The sequence below is a fragment of the Bubalus kerabau genome, chromosome 21 (genome assembly GCF_029407905.1).
Source record: "Bubalus kerabau isolate K-KA32 ecotype Philippines breed swamp buffalo chromosome 21, PCC_UOA_SB_1v2, whole genome shotgun sequence".
NCBI lineage: Eukaryota > Metazoa > Chordata > Mammalia > Artiodactyla > Bovidae > Bubalus > Bubalus kerabau.
The window spans coordinates 59966290-59985490 of record NC_073644.1 but is presented as its reverse complement, the minus strand read 5'-3'; the positions used below and the strand labels follow the sequence as shown (position 1 = coordinate 59985490).

Genomic DNA, 19201 nt, shown 5'->3' with positions numbered 1-19201 from the left:
AAGTATCTGGTTTATATTTTTGATAGACTCTGAGCCTACCTATGGATTTATTTCCATAACCAAAGTATGTTTTCCTTTGACTCAGAGACAAACTCTGGTATACCAGTAAGTTGAGAATGATGACCCTAGCCACCCTTTATTTACTACCTGTGACTGCTGGGCCCTGAACTTATTCATCCTTCACAAACAGGGAGATTGAAGTTTAGGTTAGCGCATTCAGCTCTAGTCACACAGCGACAGGCAGAACCAGAATTCCAGATCTGAAGCCCCAGTTCTTCACACGGTATTGTAACGACCTTCCTAATACTGATGTTTGTAAGTTAAAATAAAAATACACCCTATGGAGGGAGGGGATATGTATACTCACGGCTGATTCAGACTGATGTAGGGCAGAAACCAACACAACGTTGTAAAGCAATTATCCTCCAATTTAAGATAATTTTAAAAACACACACTATAATCCAAGTGACGCAGAATTACATTCCTAAACTCAATGAAGCTAGAAAGTTAAAGCGTCTTCATGTTCAAGGTAGGCAATGAATGGGAGACAGGACTACCCCTAGCTCTGCCCCTCACTCCTACCTCCACCCCAGCTCGCGGCTGATGACGACATGGATCGTCATTAATTTGATGACGACATAAATTCCACTGGAGGATCTGAGGATCTGGGATGAAGCCCTGGGTCTGGTTTCCAGGAGGGCCTGACCGCCCCCACAACAGGGGTAGGGGTGGGGCGGAACTAGGAGACTCAGCAGGGAAGATGGGGAGATAGAGGCCGGAGGGACTGGGACTACAGCGCTGCCCGGGGTGTCTCGGGCCAAGGAGACCCCTGGCGGGACTTCTGCGCCTCGAGTCTCCAGCGCAGCCGGAAGGGAGGGGGTAGCCCGGAGGCGGCGCCGGAACCGGAAGTTGCCTCTGCCTGAACCGAAGATGGCGGCTGCGGCGCCGCGCGCCCTCCTCCGTAACCACCCGTAACCAATGGAGCCTTGACGATGCGGTGACTTACGGCGACTGCTTCTGCGCGACGTTCGATGATGCAACCTCCGAGTTGAGGAGGCTGCCGGCGCACACTCCGCGGGGAGGCCAGGTGGCTGCGTGTTGGAGGCGATGTCCTTGGAGGTGGTCAGGGCGGCCGCAGGGATGGTGCTCGGTGAGTGAGGCCGGCGTCGGGGGGCGGTGTGAGTGGCGCCCCTGCCGCGGGCCGCCCCCGCGTTCCTGCAGAGTAAAGCTCTCAGCGCTGGGCGCGGGTGGAGGCGGGCGCGCCGGGCCTGGCCGGGCTTCTCCGGGCGCCGCAGGCTCCCCGCGCGGCCCCGCTGAAGGAAAGCCCGTGATTCCACTGAGAGAGGCCCGGCCAGACCTCAGGGCCGCCCCCGAGGGTGTGCGTCTTCCGAGTGACCCTCAGGAGACGACTCGAGAATGCCTGTCTCTCTCATCCTCGTTTATGTGGGAAGGGCCTGGGAGGCCATCTGGTGCAGTAGGCAAAGGAGAGGGTGTAGGAGATCCGAAGTGATGTCTCTGCCCGCTCACAGTTGTGAGGCCCTTGTGCAATTCGTTTACCTTCGGAACTTTTGGTTTTCTTTAAAGGCCAGAGGAAACTGATGTTTATTTTGATTTTCTGTGCTCTGGCACCAGGATATCCGATTTATATATTTCATCCTCAGTACTTTAAGATATGGGTATCGTTTCCCTCATTTTACAGGCTTGGAAACAAGCCCAGAAAGGTTAAGTGAACTCTCCAGGGTCCCTGGCTGTTAAAGTGCAACATCCCAGTTGGACAGTCTGGCCAACTACAAAGCCCTTGCTCTGTTGTTGGGATTCAAGTAGAAGCAGTATCACAAAGGAAAACGATCAAAGTTCATTTTGAAAAGCTAAATTTGATCAGTCTCTTCTTACCGAATGGATGTCCTTGGAGAGGGGAGTGGGAAAATAAACTGATACAATTTCTTTTGGACTTTGATACATTTTTTTAATTAAAGAAAATTTAAGTATCTTTTGGCTGCGAGCATGGCTGTGGGATCTCAGGGATCCCGGGATGGAACCCGCACCTCCTGCATTGGCAGGGTGCAGTCGTTACCACGAGACCAGCAGGGAAGTCCCTCCTGCTGCTGCTGCTGCTAAGTTGCGGCAGTCGTTTCCGACTCTGTGCGACCCCATAGATGGCAGCCCAACAGGCTCCCCCGTCCCTGGGATTCTCCAGGCAAGAACACTAGAGTGGGTTGCCATTTCCTTCTCCAGTGCATGAAAGTGAAAAGTGAAAGTGAAGTTGCTCAGTTGTGTCTGACTCTTAGCGACCCCGTGGACTGTAGCCTACCAGGCTCCTCTGTCCATGGGATTTTCCAGGCAAGATTACTGGACTGGGGTGCCATTGCCTTCTCCAGGGAAGTCCCTGGAATTTGATAATTTTCACTGATCAGATACCTGTTCTGTTTACAAAGATAAAGAATGGATAAAGTAGCTGCAGTATGAGGTGACTGGTAATTATTGACCAAACGAGTAACTTACTCTCTTTTTGTAAAACAGCAGAACTGTACGTCTCCGACCGAGAGGGAAATGATGTTACCGGTGATGGAACCAAGGAGAAACCTTTTAAAACAGGCCTTAAGGTAGTGCCTCTTCCTCATTAGGAAAACAACTTTGTATTTATTAATGACTCCTGCCAGTTATTATATGCCTTGTCAGGAGTCTTATCTCAAGCACTAGATTTGAAGAGAACTTTCCGAAAAGGGCAAGTAAGGGGTGTATACAGGTATGTAGCTTTAAGGGTATTAGATGCTGTATGCCTAAAGTTATTTGAACTTCCTTTTTCGGAGGGGTGGGAGGACATACGCCTTGAGGCTTGTGGGATTTTTAGTTCTCCGGCCAGGGATTGAAGCCAGGCCTTTGGCAGTGAGCACACCAAGTCCCTAACCTCTGGATTATCAGGGAGTTCCCCTTGAACATTTTTAATAGGTGTCTTCTTTTCTTCCTTACCATCAGCATTGCATCTTGGAATTTTTCTCTCCAATGAGTCAAATGATCAGTTTTTTAATTCTTGTAGAAATAAAAATTATCTTCCCATAGTCATACTGAGTTTATTCCAAACATTTCTTCCAAACTGACTCCTCAGAGTTCTCTTGGTGAATTTACCACTTGAATCCAGGTGTGACCTTGAACCTTGAGATTCAGGAACCTGATTTATATCAGTACTAGGAAAGGGACCCATTCCTCAGAACAGGCTCTCAGGATTGCATGAGTCTGGAGCCTAAAGCCGGGATGCTAATTTAACAGTAAATTATTGTTTCTCAGGGTAGTAGACTCCATCAGTTAGTTTAGCATGTTCTCTAAGCCATCTTACATGAAAGGCCAAATACAGTGCAGATGAGTTCTTCAAAAGCTTGGATTTAGGAGGTAGGTATCTGATTGTATTAGGTTACGGGGTAGGGCCAGGAAGCCATCCCTCTGGAGGTATCTGTGGCCTTGTCTGTTGACTGGAATGGCCACAGCTGCTACAGAAGGAAGCTGGATAGTGCCCGGCACCAAGGAGAGCACTGCCCTGACTTTCCTGTATATCCTGGCTGGCCAGTCCCCCTTGTGAGCTGTGTTACGGTATTTGTTTAGGTCATTATCAAGTGTTCCTGTCCTAGGACCATCGGCTCCTCTTTTAGCTCATACTCTGATTATGTTTTGGTGTGTCAAACACGGATCTTACTGGTTTTAAACCTTAGTAGAAGACTCTCATTTCAGATTGTTGGGGTGATTCCGCAGAACTGACAGTAGAGTTTAGATGAATGCATGCTGTTAGCAAGAACTGTGCCTGTCTGATTTGGAGAATTCCTCTTGGGTCCTTTCAATGTGTGATAGCAAAGAAAGAATCAGTACAGACTGTCAGGTAGTAGATCAACTCTTAGTGATTTACAAACATCTTACAAAGTCTGATTGTTAAAAGGAGAAGCTGAACTCGGTTGGATGTTTCCAAAAGATCCAGGTTCCCTCCTCCTCTTTAGCAGTAATTGAGTTGAGACTGGTGTTCAATCAAGAAGAAAAGTATTTTTCAGGTTTGGAAGCTACATCTTTAGAAAAAGTCGGATTTCATAAGCTTCAGATGTTATACTGGAGACAACAACTCATTACGTTTCTTGATTGATGATAATTTAGGAGCAGATTTGAAGGAATACTTGAAGCAATTAATAAAATACTTATTTTTTACATACTTCCAACCATCAATTTTTTTAGAAAAGAATATAAACTATAAGATATTAAATGATACGGTGATATCAGATATGTTCCAGTATATCTGGAAAGGTTGAAAAGGGGTACATATTCTATACATAGGAATTTTTCCAGTTAAATGAAACTTAGCCTTCTGCATCCCTGACCATTATGTTGTTGAGAGTTTCTGAAATGACTTGCCTGGATCCTTCGTGAGGATTAACCATCTGGAGCTGCTCTGCAGTTGGCCTCTGCTGATGGCTGTCCCTTCAGTTGTCAGCATACTTCCTGCTGGTCCCTGTGGCCCCTTAAGATCTGTTGCTTCTTGTTCACTAGTATGGGGAACTACATCACTGTGTAAAATGACATTGCTAGGATTGTTCAGGAAGGATGGTCTACTTTAAGCACAATCTTAGTACATTCAGCTGTGCCTTCTATCAGCATTGACTTTTGGCTGGTGGGGTCTTCATGTTTTCTTCTGGGCTCTTGATGATGTTCTAGGTGATGGAAGTTACCTCGTGAGTCAGGTGTTACCTTAATTTTAAACATTGCATGATGTTAAAGGAATGTCCTTTTTCTCCCTTCCCCAAGGCTTTGATGACAGTTGGAAAAGAACCCTTTCCTACCATTTACGTAGATTCACAAAAAGAAAATGAGGTAAGGTAAATCCAGAACTTGATTTTGTGAAGAACTTTTCATTAGAAGACAGAGATCTGAAAAACACTAAATGTCTATTTATCTCTCCAGAGGTGGGATGTTATTTCTAAGACCCAGATGAAGAACATTAGGAAGCTGTGGCACAGGGAGCAGATGAAGAGTGAGTCCCGGGAGAAGAAAGAGGTGAGCAGTGAGTGCTCTGTGAACGTTTTTCAGTTTAGGACACCAGATGCCATGTTAACAGATTGCCCACTTATTAAAACTAGGCAGAAGACAATTTGCGAAGAGAGAAGAACCTGGAAGAAGCAAAGAAGATTACCATTAAAAATGACCCAAGTCTTCCAGAGCCGAAATGTGTAAGTGTGATGCATGTTGTTTCACATATGGTGGACCCCCGGGTCACACTGTTACTTTCTGTGTCTGAGGATCGTGCTGCCTGCTCTGGTCTTTGCACTCTTTGTCTTTTCTTTCAGAAGGAAGAGAGAGCAGTAGTGCTGGAGAGTTGTGAGTCTGGTCTTTGTGGGGCTCACTTTTTAATAAAATTGAGTGATCTCCATGTTGAACACATTCTGTCCCCACTGAAAGCTGGCAGCCCTGGCATCTGGGCCTGGTGGGCTGTGGGTCTCAGTCACGTGATTTTACCCTCCCTGAGGGCAGTTTCCTCACCGTAAAAGAAAGAGGTTGAAATCCATGATTCTCATGACCTCTTAAGAGAAAAAGTTTTTCATGATTTTTTTTTAAATTGGATTATATTTTTGTTCTTTCTAGAAGAGAATAGTTATTATTGCTGCTGAATTGTTGTGTTTTTCTTGCTTCCTTAGTGAGGGAGCTGTGTGCTTGGCCACACCCGCCAGACCCTTTCTCCCCTTGCCGCTCCCCTCCATCCCCCGGATGAAAAGCCAGCCTTGGAAGCATCCACCTCCCAGGGTGGCAGGAGGGTCTGGGAGGTTAGGGAAGGGGCTCTGCATGGACTAGGGTTGTTGCTGCCTTGAATTTTATTGACTCATTGACTTTATGTAGCAATATCTGAAGTTCTGGGTGTTTCGCACAGCCAGTTTTGCACTAAGAGAAAGAAAACTTGGATTTTTGTTTTTAACCCCTCTGGTGTGGTGAGATTTTCTGGCTCTGACCTGCGGTGGAGTGGCTATCTGCAGTTTTACGTCAGTTGTGGTTTTTTAACACTTTACTGCCACCCATCCGATATTCGTGACAAAGTTGGTATGTGATGAATGACATGCTGGGTCAAATGTTATTTACTTTAACTTGACAGGTGAAGATTCGGGAACTAGAAGGATATAGAGGCCAAAGGATAAAGGTATTTGGCTGGGTCCACAGGCTGCGTAGGCAAGGTAACTGGCAGAGTTGAACTTTTCTCTCTCTCTTTAATTTTCAATATCTCTAGTACAATATTGTCAAGTAATTAGCTTCCAATTAAATAAATTTATATTTTTAAAAAAGGCACACAAAATAGTTTAAGAAAAGATTCATTCATTTCAATACAAATATTTAGACAAATCAAGAAATAAAAAGGCATGTACTATAAAAAAAAATGTTTTTTCTGTATCCCTAGTCTTAAATGAAGAACATAAGAAAAAGCATTTACTGGAGGGTATTTTTGTTTGGGAATGCTAGCTCTTTAAAGGAAACAGTGATTTATATCCTAAGGTCATTCTTTTAGTACAACTGTTGAAAGTTTAATAATTTAAATGTTGCTTAACTGTATTGGATACAATCGGTTGTATCCTTTGATCCTGGATACAGTGATCAGGAGGTATCCAGGAAGTGTTTGCTGAGCTGCACTGAATTATGTAATGGAAAGCAGGGGGTGCCTACAGAAAGTGCAGAGCCAAATCTGAAACTTCACTGGGGTCCGTGCTGGTTTATGATTAGCATATTTGTACTTGGTCCTGATGTTTTGCTTTCTCTTTTCATTATTATTATGGTTTTGCATGTCTTTTATTGTAAGTGGTTATCAAATCCTTCATAAAAAAAGAAACGGGGCATAAAAAGCCACGAGTGATTCCGTGTGGCCGTGTGTGTCACCTCCAGGGGACGCGCTGTGCTGGCCGTTGCAGGGGACTTGGGGGTGAAGGAGACGCAGTCCCTCGACTGCCATGTGTACGGCCTTGCTTTCCCCTCATGCTGTGGGTCAGGAGGCCCGCATGGGGTTTGCAAATACAGTAAGAAGGTGAAATACTTTCCAGATACTGAGTAGTGACACTACTTCAAAGGAACAAGGCCCCGTAGGAGGTTTGAATTTTCCACATTTAAACTTGGCAGTTCCTTCATAAACGATTAAATTATGAGAAAGTGCTTTCAGGTGCCTCAAGAACAGTCCGGCTAAATGTCCTCTTTCTCATTTTTAGGAAAGAATTTAATGTTTCTGGTGTTGCGGGATGGTACGGGTTTTCTCCAGTGTGTCTTGTCAGATGATTTGGTAAACATTTTCTCATATTTACGATGGCTGAATATTTGATTTTTTTCAATAGGTTCCTTTATTGTTAGTTTAGGGAATTTGGGCATCTGGAACTGTTATTATGGGAAATTTCAAACATCTCAAAAATGGAACAGCAGGAGGAAAGCTCCCAGGCTTCTCTCTCAGCCTCAGTAATGTCTTAGTTAGGCTGCTGTGACTGAGTGCCATAAACTGGGGGGCGTGGTAACAACAGAAGTTTATTTCTCACGGTTCTAGTGGTTGGAAGTCCAGATCAGGGTGCTGGCGTGGTCAGGTTCTGGTGAGGGCCTTCTTCCGGGTTGCAGACTGCCCACTTCCTGTTGTATCCACATCCTCAGCTTGCAGAGAAGGGAAAGCATTAATCCCATTCATGAGGGTTCCACCCTCATGCCCTGATGTAATCCTAACTACCTCTCAAAGGCCCCACCTCCTAACAGCATCACGTGGCAAGAAAGGGTTTCAACATAGGGATTTGGGACGGATACACATTAAATCTTTAATAACTAATATATTGCCAGTTCTGGTTTATTCCCCCCCCCCCCCCAGTTTATCTCCCAGACATCATATTTCATGTAAACATACTTGCATATGCTTCCCCAGGAAGAAATATTTTTAATATAACCACACTACCATTATCACACCCCCCCCCCCCCAAAAAAATACCCAGTCAGATTCTCCCAATTGATACATGATGTCTTTTTACAGTTGGTTAGTTCGAATGAGGATCGGAACAAGAGCTACGTGTTGCCTTTAGTTGATAATGTCTCTGAAATCTGTCTCAGTCTATAGCAGTTCTCCCCTTTCATTTTCTTTTCCCCACTGCATTCCCCCATGCAGTTATTGGAAAGAATTGGGTCATTTGTCCTGTAGGGCTTGTCACATTCTGGATTGGTCGATTGCATCATACGGTGTAAATGTTCCTCTATCCTTTTTGTTTCTTACAAGCTGGAGGTTAGGTCTGATCATATTCAGGTCTTCTTGATATAACTACTTCATGGACATAGCTGTCTTCTTTCAATTACGTCGCATCATGAATCACATCATTCCAGTCGTCCTTATGATTAGTGGATTCAGGTGTCGATGGCCTATCCCTCCCTTATAAAGTTCTTCACTTTTTAAGAGAGATGTGGACTAATGTGTGCACAGACATGTATGCACGTACACGTAGGATGCGTGCACATGTGTGTGTGTATTTACATATAGATAAATGTTTGGTTGAATGGCCGTCTTTTATTTTACTAGTTTTGGACTAGATAACTTGTTTATAAATAACCGCCTTTGCTCTCTGTATGGTAGAGTATTTTACTAGAAATGTGAGCAGCTAAATTTGAACTTGATCTTGTCGTAGTGCCAGTGTTACAGTGGCGTCGTCTTGTCCACCGAGAGCAGTGTCGCGGTGTGTGGAACGCTGAATCTTACCCCAAAGGGCAAGCAGGTGAGTGTGTGGAGTTTCTGAGTGAAGAGTGCTATGCTTGTTGCTTTCCAGTGTCTTTGTGTTTTTTTTTTGGAATTTAGCATTATAAATATAAAGATGTGATGCCCTTGCTAACTTTAGAGTGCCTTTTCCTTTTCCAGTGAAATATGTGTGCTGTACAGCTTGTATGATGTAACAATCTCAGGGATTTTCAGCCTAAAGAATTACTGAATAATCTTCAAGGGCGAGAATAACTTGCTGTTTATATGTGAATAATTTCTCAGCTAGGTGAAAATAAAAATTTCATCTACTGGAAGTGTTTCAGGAAAGAACAGTAATCTAAATTTGAAACTTTTAAAATAGAATTTGAAAGGCTCTTAAAAAAAAAAAACTTAAATATAACTCTGACAGTCAGAATTGTTTGTTCCCCAACCAACACACATGCCACCTAGTACCAGTTAAGAGCTGCTGCTGCTGCTAAGTCGCTTCAGTCGTGTCCGACTCTGTGCGACCCCATAGACGGCAGCCTGCCAGGCTCCCCCGTCCCTGGGATTCTCCAGGCAAGAACACTGGAGTGGGTTGCCATTTCCTTCTCCAATGCATGAAAGTGAAAAGTGAAAGTGAAGTCGCTCAGTTGTGTCTGACTCTTAGCGACCCCATGGACTGCAGCCCACCAGGCTCCTCTGTCCATGGGATTTTCCAGGCAAGAGTACTGGAGTGGGGTGCCATCGCCTTCTCCGAGTTAAGAGCTACTTGTTGGTAATTATTGTTCAAGCAACAACTGTGGTTGGATTGGTTTCTGGGAAAGAAAACAAAGATGACATATTAAGCAGCAGAGGGAGCCCATGGGGTCCTCCCAAGAGACTAGAAACACTGGTAAAAGAGACTCCCTGAGTCCATGTAAAGAACCTGTATTAGGAGTGAATATCTGGTTCAGGGTCACTGGATTTGCCTTGTAAGTAATTCGATTGCACAATGGAGTGGCTGTCTTGGTGTTTCCTGCTGCCAGTGTTGGGCACCAAGATGCCTATATATTCCACATTGTGTGGCTTCTACATACAAGGCTTTTGATGGGATTATTAGGGAGGATTGGAATTTTTACTATCTATATGTTCCAGAGAGAAACATCTTTTAGTAAAACCTTGGTATTTAAGGAATTTTTACGTTACTTTTGAATTATTGGGCAAAGGCTGGAAGATCTACTAAAATGTTGACAGTAGTTAGTGGTTACTCCAGGTCATGGGATTATAGTTTATTTTCTAGCTTGTGCTTTTCTGTTTTTTAAAAAGTGTGTGTGTGTGATTTACTCTGAAAGAAATATTAAATCTGTCAATATGAAATTCAGTTACTGGGTCTTTGTGTTTAGAAGGGTAGGCTGGTAAAGATAGGTTCTTAGAAATATGAGCTTACTGAAAATGTTGCCACGAGTGAGGCTCCCTCGCCCTGTACACTTTCTGTCTCCTCCTTCCCTCTCTTCCTCCCCGCCCTGTTTAAATCTGTAGGCTCCGGGGGGCCACGAGCTGAGCTGCGACTTCTGGGAGCTGATTGGGTTGGCCCCCGCCGGAGGTGCTGACAACTTGATCAACGAGGAGTCTGACGTGGACGTCCAGCTCAACAACAGACACATGATGATCCGGGGGGAGAACATGTCCAAAATCCTGAAGGCGCGCTCCGTGATCACCAGGTGCTTCAGAGACCACTTCTTCGACAGGGGGTACCACGAAGTAAGTGCGCGCGGTCATCCCCGCAGACGACGCCCTTCGCGCGTGTGACCTTGGGCCTGGTGCTCACAGAAGGCCTGTTTACCCCTTTCCTGCTTGTTGGCGCAGATCACTCCTCCAACGTTGGTGCAGACACAGGTGGAAGGCGGCGCCACGCTCTTCAAGCTCGACTATTTTGGGGAAGAGGCGTATCTGACGCAGTCCTCTCAGCTCTACCTGGAGACCTGCATTCCAGCTCTGGGGGACGTCTTTTGCATCGCACAGTCATACAGGGCAGAACAGTCCAGAACACGAAGGCACCTGGCTGAGTATGCGGTTGTCTTTTTGCTTTCGTTTTAAATTTTGTTTTCTGAGAAGGCACGTTCAGAGAAGCAATCTTCATGGAGATAAATGACAGTCTGTGTAAAAACCTCTGAAGTATTGAGAGGTTTTATAAAGGGTACTTGAATGAGTTAATGGAAACTGTCCAAGAAGTTCTACCTCGTAGCTCACGAAGGTCTGTTGATTGCTCTCTCTTGATCCTTTATGTGTTGGGGAATAAACAAGAAATCATTAAGGAGGGGGAAAGGAAGTCGGGTAGGCTAAAACTAATTTGCAGAGTTGGGAGTTGATTAGCACAGTGGAGTTTCCCAGCGTTAAGATCCTTGCTCTAGAGAAACTTAGTGGAAAGAAGGGCAGCTCTGAGCTAGTGTCGTGTTCCTCAGATACACTCACGTGGAAGCCGAGTGTCCTTTCCTGACCTTCGAGGAGCTCCTGAACCGCCTGGAGGACTTGGTGTGTGACGTGGTCGATAGAGTCCTGAAATCACCTGCAGGAAGCATAGTGCGCGACCTCAACCCGGTAGGCCTGCCGTTGTTTGGAGACATGAAATGAGGGTTCTGCTTTAGAAGGCAGCAAGGTCCATGTTCTCGATTTTTACAGATTTAATAGCTTGGTGAGCTTTGAAATAAAATGACTGGTTTTTTGAATTATAATTGATATATAACATATTACTTTCAGGTGTACACCCTAATGCCTTGAGAGAGAGAGAGAGAGAGAGAGAGAGAGAGAGATATGTATGTATATATTAGAAAACGGGGCTTCCCTGGTGGTCCAGTGGTTGAGGGCCCACCTGCCGGCCTGGGAGGGTTGCATATGCCTCGGGGCTACTGGGCCTGCACACCACAACTACTGGAGCCCACGTGCGCTGGGCCTGTGCCCCCAAGAGAAGCCCCCGCAGTGAGAAGCCTGCACACCGCAACGCAGACCCAGCGCAGCCAAAAATAAATAAGATTTTTAAAAACAGAAGATGACCCCACGCCACACCTAGTTACAGCTTTTTTCTTGTGATGCAACCTTTCAAGATCCTTTCCTATCAACTTTCAAATTTATAATATAGTATTATTGATTATAGTCACCATGTCATACATCACATCCTATTGGGACTTAACCTCTTTTGTACCTGGAAGTTTGTACTTTTTGATCCCCTTCACCCATTTCCAGACTGATATTTTAAAGACTAAAATTGGATACTAGTCATTGCCAATAATTTCATAGTATTTTAACTTACATAGAAAGTTGGTATGTGTTTTCCATTTTTAGGGATGTCCAGTTTTGGGGAGTGGGTGTTTGACTGCACTGTATGGCTTGTGGGATCTTAGTTCCAGCTGGATGCTTGGCAGTGGAAATGCAGAGTCCTAACCACTGGACTGCCAGAGAATTCCCCAAGTTGCTTTTAAGTCTGAAAGAATTTTTTTTAAGGTTTAAAAATAGCTTTTATTTCTTAAAAGTTAACATGGCATAATAGGAAACCAAAAACACTCAAGATGCAGAAAACAAAGTCATTCGTAATCACAAGCAGTTTGCTCTAGCTCTTCTAGCCCTTCTAGCTCTTATGTGTGTGTGTTCACAACTAAGCATCCATTTTTATATAATTAAGATCATAACAGTTATGTATCATACTGTTTTCACACATCATGAATATTTACCATTTCAAAGTCCCAAAGCTATGAGTATTTTGATAAACAAGAATGCACTACACCAGCTCAATCTGGAAGGAAAAAGAATGTAATCCAGCCTTTCTTGGCGACAAAAATTTCAGAGAAGACAAAAAGGGCAACAAGCCTCTAGATAAAGATATTGGCAGAGTTAGGATTAAAATTCCCTTAATGTTCAATTAAAAATGAGACCTAAATCAACAGTACACAAAGTATAACGCTTCTAAGAGGACTCATTATTTGATCCAAACTATTAAAAGTATTAGCAAGGAGGTATGTTTCTCTTGAATTAATTACTAAATAGTGCGATCCTGTAGTACCAAGAAATGTCCACACGCATTATCCTCAAAATATAAACACGAACACATCCACATCCACCCCTCCCTTTATGCTTCTGCTCCTCTGCTGCCAGCGTCAATGAACAAGTCCTGACGTTCATGAAGTAATATCTGATATAACGGTAAATATCTCTTGAAATGTTCGTGTGAATGGTTTCTTTACATACACCATATTTTTCCTTTCTGCTGTAGAATTTTAAGCCCCCTAAACGGCCTTTCAAACGGATGAACTATTCAGATGCGATTGTGTGGCTGAAAGAACACAACATAAAGAAAGAAGACGGAACTTTCTATGAATTTGGAGAGGTACGAATTCCTCTGTAGTCACTGTGTCAAAGGGAGCCTCATGCTTCAGTGGATTGCTGCTTCCGGTCACCAGCAATGTAGGAGGCATCTGCTTGTTAAATAAACGATAACCACAGACCCTCCTTCCTGGGCGTGTCTGAGGATCCATGGCTCAGTAGGCATCGAGTGCTCCTTGGGGCAGTGCCTTTTCTGGGGTCCTCAGTACATATTAGCCAGTTTGTAGCCTTCACACCCCCTCCTTTGTCTCATTCCTCTCCCGTAAGTCCTGTTCTTACTAGCTCTGGTTGTGATTCTCTAGACTGGCAGGACGCTTCAGAACGTCCCATAAGTCCTGTTCTTACTAGCTCTGGTTGTAGTAATCTAGACTGGCAGGACCCTTCAGAATGTCCCGTAAGTCCTGTTCTTACTAGCTCTGGTTGTAGTTCTCTAGACTGGCAGGACCCTTCAGAACGTCCCGTAAGTCCTGTTCTTACTAGCTCTGGCTGTGATTCTCTAGACTGGCAGGACCCTTCAGGACGTTGTGAACTTTGAAGTCACGTGCAAAGCCTTGGCATCTGTGTGTGCTCGTTTCGGTTTTCTGGAGAAAGTAACTGACTTTCAAAAAGGATAAAAAGTGAAAGTGTTAGTCACTCAGTCATGTCTGACTCTGTGCTTCCCCATGGACTCTTCCCGCCAGGCTCCTCTGTCCATGGGATTGCCCAGGCAAGAATACTTCCTTCCTCCATAACAGTGAGTTAAAACTCCTTCATATGGAGGAGGTTCAAAGAAGAAAATAGCCACTGGTTAAAGTGTAAAACCAGGAGAGAAGGCTTTGATGGTGAAGGTGGCCCAGCACCCCAGATACGCGGAGCATGTGTGCCTTGCCCGGGAGCACCCCCCAGCAGTGTGTGGGAGCAGGTTATCAGCACTATTCCAAACCCTCCTCCTTGTGCATTTAACCACTCCTTATATAGTGTTTGCAAATCTGTTTTACAAAGGAAATATGTGATTTTTGTTTCATTTTTAGAAAGAAATTAGCGAGGACAGTGTACTAAGCTTCTATAAGTTACTTTAATTGTTTCATGAGTTCGGTTGACCTTGTGTGAAACCAGACTCTGTGCTGAAGACCTGAGCGCCGTCACCACCTAGTCCAGCAGGCTGGTGGGATTGAGTGGAAAGAACGCGAGCCCCCCAGGTGGGCTTCAGTCCCACCTCTGTCCTCGCTGCTGGGTAACAGAGGCCAGCGACCCCGCTGTCTGATTCCCTGTCTGCCTTGGAGGTAACGTCCGCTTGTAAAGTCAGAGGACTTACTGAGTTCAGGGCCCGGCAGGCAGTCCTCTGAGCCTGTCAGCATTTCCTCTCCACGTTGGCATCATCCCACACACAGGAGGGGGCTAGGATAGAGCAGAGGTCTCCAGCCCCTGGGACACGCAGTGAGACCCTTCTCCTGCAGTTAGCATGTGAAGAGCTCTCCCGCTCACCTCTCATTTCCTCTCTGGACTGTAGAGGGCGCAGGGCTCCAGGGCGAGAGCTTGCAAGCCACTGTGCCCGGCGACGGGGGAGCGCCCTCAGTGCTTAACCTTAAATCAGTCTTGCCCCATTCTTTCCAATCAGTTTTTACCAGGATGAGTTTTTTCAGTTTGAACTTGAATTTATGTGTGGTTTACTGAAGGATGCGTGAGCGGAAAACAGATTAACTTGATTCATCATCATCTAACCTCTCTTGGCTAACTACTGCAGGTGTGGTTACATTTATAAATTCGACACTGGTTATTTGTCTTACAGCTGTGTCTTAGGACTGTTGAAGGCATGCAGATTTATTGTAACAGGAAAGGAGCGGAGATAACGGGAGTTTAAAGATTGGTGTTATTAATAACATAGTGTGTGTGTATAGATCAATGACGTTGTGAAGCATTTGCTGATTATCTTACACCTTATGGGACTGGGTGGACTGCGTTTGCTTCAGACCCAGATAAAACTGGCCATTGGAAAGGGATAATGGAGCAGTATATCACCCCTGTGTGTGTGTGTGTATGTTTATTCCTCATGTGACATGGCACAGATGTAATGTAGGAGGAGGCAGATCTGCTTACAGAGATGGTCCCTTACACCCGCGTGGTCATGGGTTATGGATGGACGTGTGTTCTGGGCTCTGTTGGGTGAGTAAGATGGCGGACTGCTGCTGGATCAGAGAGCTGCTTCTGCCAGGGCGCCTTTCGAGGTCTAGATGTTCATGAAGCCCCTGTCTAACCTCAGGATATCCCGGAAGCTCCAGAGAGACTGATGACGGACACCATCAACGAGCCCATCTTGCTGTGTCGCTTTCCCGTGGAGATCAAGTCCTTCTACATGCAGCGCTGTCCCGAGGACCCCCGGCTCACCGAATCTGTCAGTCTAGGATTCAGATAGTGATTTTGCTTCTGAAGGGTGGGGGGCGGGGGCGTTGGAATAAGACACAGCTCATAGCAGATATTTTATTATAAATCTCCAGCATTTCAGGAAGTGTTTTCTGCGCTCTGATGGCGTTTAACCTGCCTTGTTGAATTACGGCATTTGAGTCATACTTGGTTTGGCACGATCATCAGACGCTTTTAGTGATTTCCATTCAAACTCTAGAGCAGTGCCATGACTGAGAGCCTGGTCGTTACTGTTTTATTTACTCATTCTGAAAGGTCGATGTGTTGATGCCCAATGTTGGTGAGATCGTGGGTGGCTCCATGCGTATCTGGGATAATGAAGAGATCCTGGCAGGTTACAAAAGAGAAGGGATTGACCCCACTCCCTATTACTGGTACACGGATCAGGTAAAAACTTTTATTAAATAAACCCTTTAACGTTTTTTCAACATAATAGTTCTGTTTAAATTGAAATCGTCAGAAGAATTCAGGGTGGTACCTTAGCATGTGAAGGAGCTGTATTCAGTCTCGTGGTTTTAATAATGTGTGTGAGCATTGCGGGATTTGTCTTTGGCCACTAATATGTTAACTTAATTTGAAAACCTGTTAACTGCTGGCCTCGCTCGTTGCTACCGAGTTTTTAAAAATGTGTCATCAGATCCTACTAATATCTAGTTGTTCCTTTTTTCTGATAAACAGACATTAGCTTAATTTGAAGTGTGAAATATTTTCTTTCTAGGGTGTTAAATCCCTGGTTTATTTTTCATATCCAAGTATTTTTTCCCCATGTGGTCCATGAAGGAATGTAGCTTAAGGGTCGAATCCCTTGTTTGTTTTTGGCTGCGCTGGTCATTGTTGCAGGGCACAGGCTTCTCACTGCGGTGGAGCAGGGCTCTAGGGTGTGCGGGCCTCAGGAGTTGCGGTGTCCGGGCTTAGCTGCTCCTGAGCACGTGGGATCTTCCCAGACCAGGGATCAAACCTGTGTCCCCAGCATTGGCAGGCAGATTCTTAACCACTGGATCCCCAGGGAAGTCCAAGGGTTGATCCCTTAACCACAATAAGCTGACTCATTTTACAGCAGAAAACTTTCACTATTTTAAACAAAATTGTACACTAAGCCTTTATTCCTCTGTCTCTCTCTCTCTCTAACAGAGAAAATATGGCACGTGTCCACATGGTGGCTATGGCCTGGGCTTGGAACGATTCTTAACCTGGATTCTGGACAGATACCACATCCGAGATGTGTGCTTGTACCCTCGGTTTGTCCAGCGCTGCAAGCCATGATCGGTCCCCCCAACCCCCAGAGCTTTAAGGAGAGAACACGGTTCGTGGAAGGAACAGACTGCCTCTTAAAAAAAAAAAGAAGCCAAAATCTTCCCCCCGCTTTTTTTTTTTAATTCCACGGGGGTATGTCCGTTTCTGTTTTCTCTTTTTTATTCCTGCTACCACAGAAAGCAGTTCAAAACATTTTGAATATCAAGTAACATTGATGTTATCATTTTAAGGAAAAAATACCCATTACAAAGTTTGGGAAAAACTGGCTTATAGCTTTGCAGTTAGAAGTATGTCTCAGCGCTTTATCCACCTTTAGGTTACAATCTTTATGTCGTATATACCACATATATCATTAAATAATTTAAAATTATGATCTTAGACATTCCAGTAATTTAATCTCTCTGTCCTTTTAAGTATAAATGGAATTCTTTTCATTTATACCACTTTATCGTATCAATGAGTTCAACACCTTGGGGAAAATTGACAATATGCTGTAAAAATCTGCTAGTATTAGAACAGAGCCTAAATCAGTAGATACAGGAATGATATGACTACAATCTTTTGCATCCGTTGTGAATCTTTCCTAAATCTCATAGCTGCTTATAACTCTAAAGCATACAAATTGGTGTGGAGGAATTTGTAAAAATGGAATTACCTTAAACAGTTGGAAGTGACAGCAAGTTTTTGGCACATCAGTGAACAGCTTGCTTTCTCGCATTAGTTTAAAGAGGCAGGGTGATCTCTCTCTCCTGGTAGTTCCACAGTAATTCAGAACAGAGAAGTTCCCAAAGCGTTTGCAGCTGGCATCTTAAGGACAGCCCTCTGTGGTGGTTGGCGTCACCCCACATACTGTGTCTTTAGATCTAATCTCTCCTACCTTATTAACTCTCAGGCTTATTGAATGGCTTCCTTTCAGGTTTGGTTAATTTCTCCCCTCAAATGCATGTCAGTGTATTCTCAATAAGCTCTATTCGCAGCAATCAATAAATGGACACATGTAAAAACTCTTTGCCAACTTAATTTTTTAAAGCTAAATGTCTCTGTTTCACATTAATTCGTGCCTTTTGTATTTTTAAAATACTTTTCATGATTTGTATATGTGAAATTAGATATTACTGAATTTAGTAGGTGTTACTAAATACATGTGTAAGGAAAAGGAAGGTGTTTTTAAAATTAGATGTGGGTGCTAGTTACATCACTTTTATAATCCTTGTTGTGTTTCTGGACACATTAGAGTGTATCTTATTTTGCAGTTAAGTGAAATGACAGATGTAAATGGGTGTATTTGTAGTATATTTGGCCTCTATCTTTAAATAAGAAATACTGGTTAGAATGTGAATGAGCTTTAATTGGATTCAACTAGGCAATTCACTTGATCAGAATTTAGGTGAGGAGATTAGACTCATGCATTTTAATTGTATAAATTGGTCAAGCATCTTAAATACGGACGGAAAGCAATGGGACTAGGTGGGGATAAGGGAGTCAAGGTGACATCAAACCAGGAATCCAAGCAGCAAACCTTAGGCACGTGGGCTTACGTTCCCTTCGCTCTGGTTGTCACTGTGACCCGAGCGCCACACCCCAGCACGTCCCCGCCAAGCGTCCACCTCACAGACACCCGGGTTCTGAGTCCCTGCTCTGGTAGGGCTCGTCTCATGGCCCATAACCTCTCCCTGTTGTGTGATTCTCACACCGGCAACCCCCTGCACCGTGGGTACTTGTGTAGCTGACCTGTTGCAAGTTTTGGAGACGGGTGGGAGGTTAATCTTCACAGCAATTCAAATGACTTCAGTTTTGGGTTGGCCAAAAAGTTTGTTCAGGTTTTTCTGCACCATCTCGTGGAAAAACCTGAACAAGCTTTTCGGCCAACCCCATACTAAGCTCTCCGTTTTGGTCAATGTCCTGCAGCCATTTCTGGCCACCCGACTCCTCCCATCCGGCAGCCTCTAGCATTTTCTAAAAGTTCCCTGTTCGTTTACGTGGCTGTGGCAGGTGTTCATGGCACGCGAACTCTCAGCTGTGGCACGCGGGATCTAGTTCCCTGACCAGGGGTCGAGCCTGGGCCCCCTGCATTGGGAGTGGGGAGTCTTAGCCACTGGACCACCAGGAAGTCCCCAACATTTCTCATTTAGTGTAGAGTAATATGACTATCAGAAGCAACCGTCCTACATACGGAGGTCACTTGGGACTGTAAGCATACTGGTGCTCAGGCCTCATCACAGACAAGTAGAATCTGAATTTCAGGGATCGACCCAGGACTCTTTTTTTTTTTTTTTTTTTTTTTTTAATTTATTTGGCTGTGCTGAGTCTTAGCTCTGGCATATAGGATGTAGTTCCCCAACCAGGAATTGAACCCGGGCCCCCTGCCTTAGGAGCATGGAGTCTTAGCCACTGGACTACCAAGAAAGTCCCAGCATATTTTTTAAAAGCCCGCGCAGGTGAGGCTGTGGCAGAGTTAGGTTGACTGTCACCAAGTAGCTACCTCCCACTTCTGAA

At 44.6% G+C, this 19201-nt stretch overlaps 1 protein-coding gene across 2 annotated transcripts; it reads left to right on the top strand.

Annotated features, from left to right (window-relative positions):
* The first annotated feature begins 688 nt into the window (after positions 1-688).
* Positions 689-17709, top strand: NARS1 (asparaginyl-tRNA synthetase 1). Of its 2 annotated transcripts, none has more exons than XM_055559595.1 (15): positions 689-1150; positions 2524-2603; positions 4780-4845; positions 4936-5028; positions 5112-5201; positions 6116-6194; positions 7212-7282; positions 8649-8735; positions 10217-10438; positions 10544-10743; positions 11140-11275; positions 12942-13055; positions 15291-15422; positions 15707-15838; positions 16583-17709. In XM_055559595.1, the coding sequence occupies exons 1-15, from the start codon at positions 1108-1110 to the stop codon at positions 16712-16714; spliced, it is 1677 nt and encodes a 558-aa protein (XP_055415570.1). In that variant the 5' UTR covers positions 689-1107; the 3' UTR covers positions 16715-17709. The 2 variants fall into 2 exon arrangements, with proteins under 2 accessions (XP_055415570.1, XP_055415569.1); XM_055559594.1 differs by having other exon boundaries at positions 696-1150; positions 2521-2603.
* The last annotated feature ends 1492 nt before the right edge of the window (positions 17710-19201 follow it).

Coding starts and splice junctions, on each gene's coding strand:
- NARS1 (XM_055559594.1), top strand. CDS start 1,108: ATGTCCTTGGAGGTGGTCAGGGCGGCCGCAGGGATGGTGCTCG. Junction 2,604..4,779: donor CTTTTAAAACAGGCCTTAAG/GTAGTGCCTCTT, acceptor CCCTTCCCCAAG/GCTTTGATGACAGTTGGAAA. Junction 5,202..6,115: donor GTCTTCCAGAGCCGAAATGT/GTAAGTGTGATG, acceptor TTAACTTGACAG/GTGAAGATTCGGGAACTAGA.